The 2,379-nt window shown below is 52.9% G+C and overlaps 1 protein-coding gene across 1 annotated transcript; it reads right to left on the bottom strand.

The window, feature by feature from the left end:
• Positions 1 to 2,379, bottom strand: UHO2_05838 (uncharacterized protein; the record flags this gene model as incomplete). Its single annotated transcript, XM_041558737.1, has 1 exon — positions 1 to 2,379. The coding sequence occupies one exon, from the start codon at positions 2,377 to 2,379 to the stop codon at positions 1 to 3; it is 2,379 nt and encodes a 792-aa protein (XP_041414671.1).

Below are 2,379 nucleotides of genomic sequence, written 5' to 3'. Positions count from 1 at the left end.
TCACAGTCGGCTACCTTCCTCCCGAATTTTGAGGCCAAGTGCTCGAGCAACAATGGCGTACTTTTCAGCAGCCTCCTGAATCCGCTTCTGTGTGCTCTTTCCGGCTCCATGTCCAGCGTCAATCTCCACCCTCAATAACAAAGGATTAGGGTTACTGGCTAGCTTGTGTTGCATCTCGGCCATGAGCTTGAAGCTGTGAGCTGGAACCACTCTGTCGTCGTGGTCAGCACATGCTAGTACTGTTGTAGGGTACACCTTCTTCCCATCAACATTGTGAAGGGGTGAATACCTGTATAGATAATCAAACATCTCCGGGTCTTCGACGTTACCGTAATCGCTTTTCCAAGCGTGGCCGATCGTCCAAGTATGGAACTTGAGCATGTCCATGACTCCCACATCTGCAATTCCGGCTCCAATACCATGTTCGGGCAGCTGCTGGTTAATACATGCTGCTACACCAAGACCTCCATTGGAACCACCGGACAAGATGATCTTGCCCTTAGCTGCATAGCCAGATTCATGCAGATACTTAGCCGCTGAGAGAGCATCGTCGAATACGTTCTGCTTGTTGAGCAGTGTGCCTGCTTCATGCCACTTGTCGCCGTATTCCCCCCCACCGCGACAGTTGACAAAAGCCAGGACACCGTTGTAAGACGAGATCCAAGACATCATCGAGGGCGAGAAGACAGGCGTGATTGAAATGTTGAAACCTCCATAGAAGTAAAGAATAGCCGGAGCGGTGCCATCCTTCTGAACCGTCTTAGGGTGGGTGACAAACATGGGGACACGAGTCCCATCCTTGGACTTGATGAACACCTGTTCTGAGACGAAATCGTTGGCCTTGATCCCTTCGACCTGGGTGTCGTAGTACGCGGTCTGCTCCTGCTTCTTAGCATCGGGAGCAGAGTTGGTCTCCCAATTGAGCCTGACGACCTGGCCGGGGTTGACGAAAGAGCCAAATTTGACGAAAGCATGATCATCGCTGTACCTGGCAGCGATCTGGTCGATGGTGCCAACCAAGTCTGGCAGCAACCTCTCGACGCGCTTTCCTGTCTCGAGTTCGTACTGGTAAAGCTCATCCTTGACATCCCTCGAGTAGACCACCAGCAGCTTGTTGTGGTCGATGACTTGAACGGATCCCAACAAAGCATTCTTATCTTCGGCGATCACGTCCTTGACCACAGCATCCTCTCCGGTCAGCTCCCAAACGTTCTTGGTCGCCAAAGCTTTGCTAGGGTCGATGTCGACCGAGACAAGACGGTAGTTGGGAGCATCCTTATTGGTCATGAAGTAGAATCGGTTGCCCTTGTTGGTGATGTAGTTGAGCACGTACTTGAACGACAAGGCCAATGGGATCCAACTGAACTGGTTGTTGGCGTCAATGCCATGGTTGTGAAGAGGCAAGACGTAGACACGCTCCTTTGTGTCGGTGTCCTTGCTGTTGTAGAGCATCAGGAAGTTGCCGTCGTGCGAGACGTTGGTGGACCACATCGACTCCGGAGCCTTGAGATCCTTGCTGATAACCAGGACATCGTCGGACTGCGGGCTTCCGATACGGTGGTACCACAGCTGTGCATCCTTGTTGGCGTCGGTCTCGGTACCTTTGTCGGTGACGGAAGAAGAAGGGTAGGTTTGGTAGAAGAGACCCTTGTCGTCGTGAGTGAAGGTAGCACCGGAGAACTTGACATTCTCCAGCTGGTCTCCCAGACGGCCTTTTCCACCACTGGCATCGACATGCTTGGCCAGCTCCTCTTTGGAGAGCTTGATGGTACCATTCGAGTTGTAGTGAGCGTCGTCGAGCTTGAACGGCTTAACAGTCTCACGGATGAAGATCTCAGTCCAGTCACTTCCGCTCTTGCTGATGCCGTAAGCCATGTACTTGCCGGAATGCGAGAAGGTGGTGAAGCTGAGAGCGACTGTGCCGTCAGCACTCAAGAGATTCGAGTCGAAGAAAATCTTGCCAATGGGGTCGCGGCCGTTCCTTCCAGCGTTGTTCTGCACCTCCTCTTTACTGGCTGTGTAAATTAACGACTGTGGGGACAGTCCCGAGTTGTAGCTGTAATAGTATTGACCATCTCCTTTGAGCGAAGGGCAGGAGAAGCGAGCAAAGTCGAAGTTCTTTTCGATGCGAGACTTGAGGATATCGAGATCAGGCTGGCAGTCGTCGAGATAGGTCTGGGTGAGCTTCGCTTGGGCATGAACCCATTCCTTGGTCTCTTCGGATTGCGAGGGGGGCTGTTCTAGCCAGATGTAGGGCTCAGGCACGGTGACTGATCCCTTGGCAGCCGACTTGTAGGTTTGGGAAGCTTTCTCGTCACGGCGAGCCGGAGGGTATGGATTGGGTTGGGTCGACCAGGCAGGAGCGTTGGAGGATGACAT

This window comes from Ustilago hordei (genome assembly GCF_900519145.1).
Source record: "Ustilago hordei strain Uho2 genome assembly, contig: UHO2_contig_15, whole genome shotgun sequence".
NCBI lineage: Eukaryota > Fungi > Basidiomycota > Ustilaginomycetes > Ustilaginales > Ustilaginaceae > Ustilago > Ustilago hordei.
The sequence above is the reverse complement of the archived record's forward strand: the minus strand, read 5'-3'. Positions and strand labels throughout refer to the sequence as shown.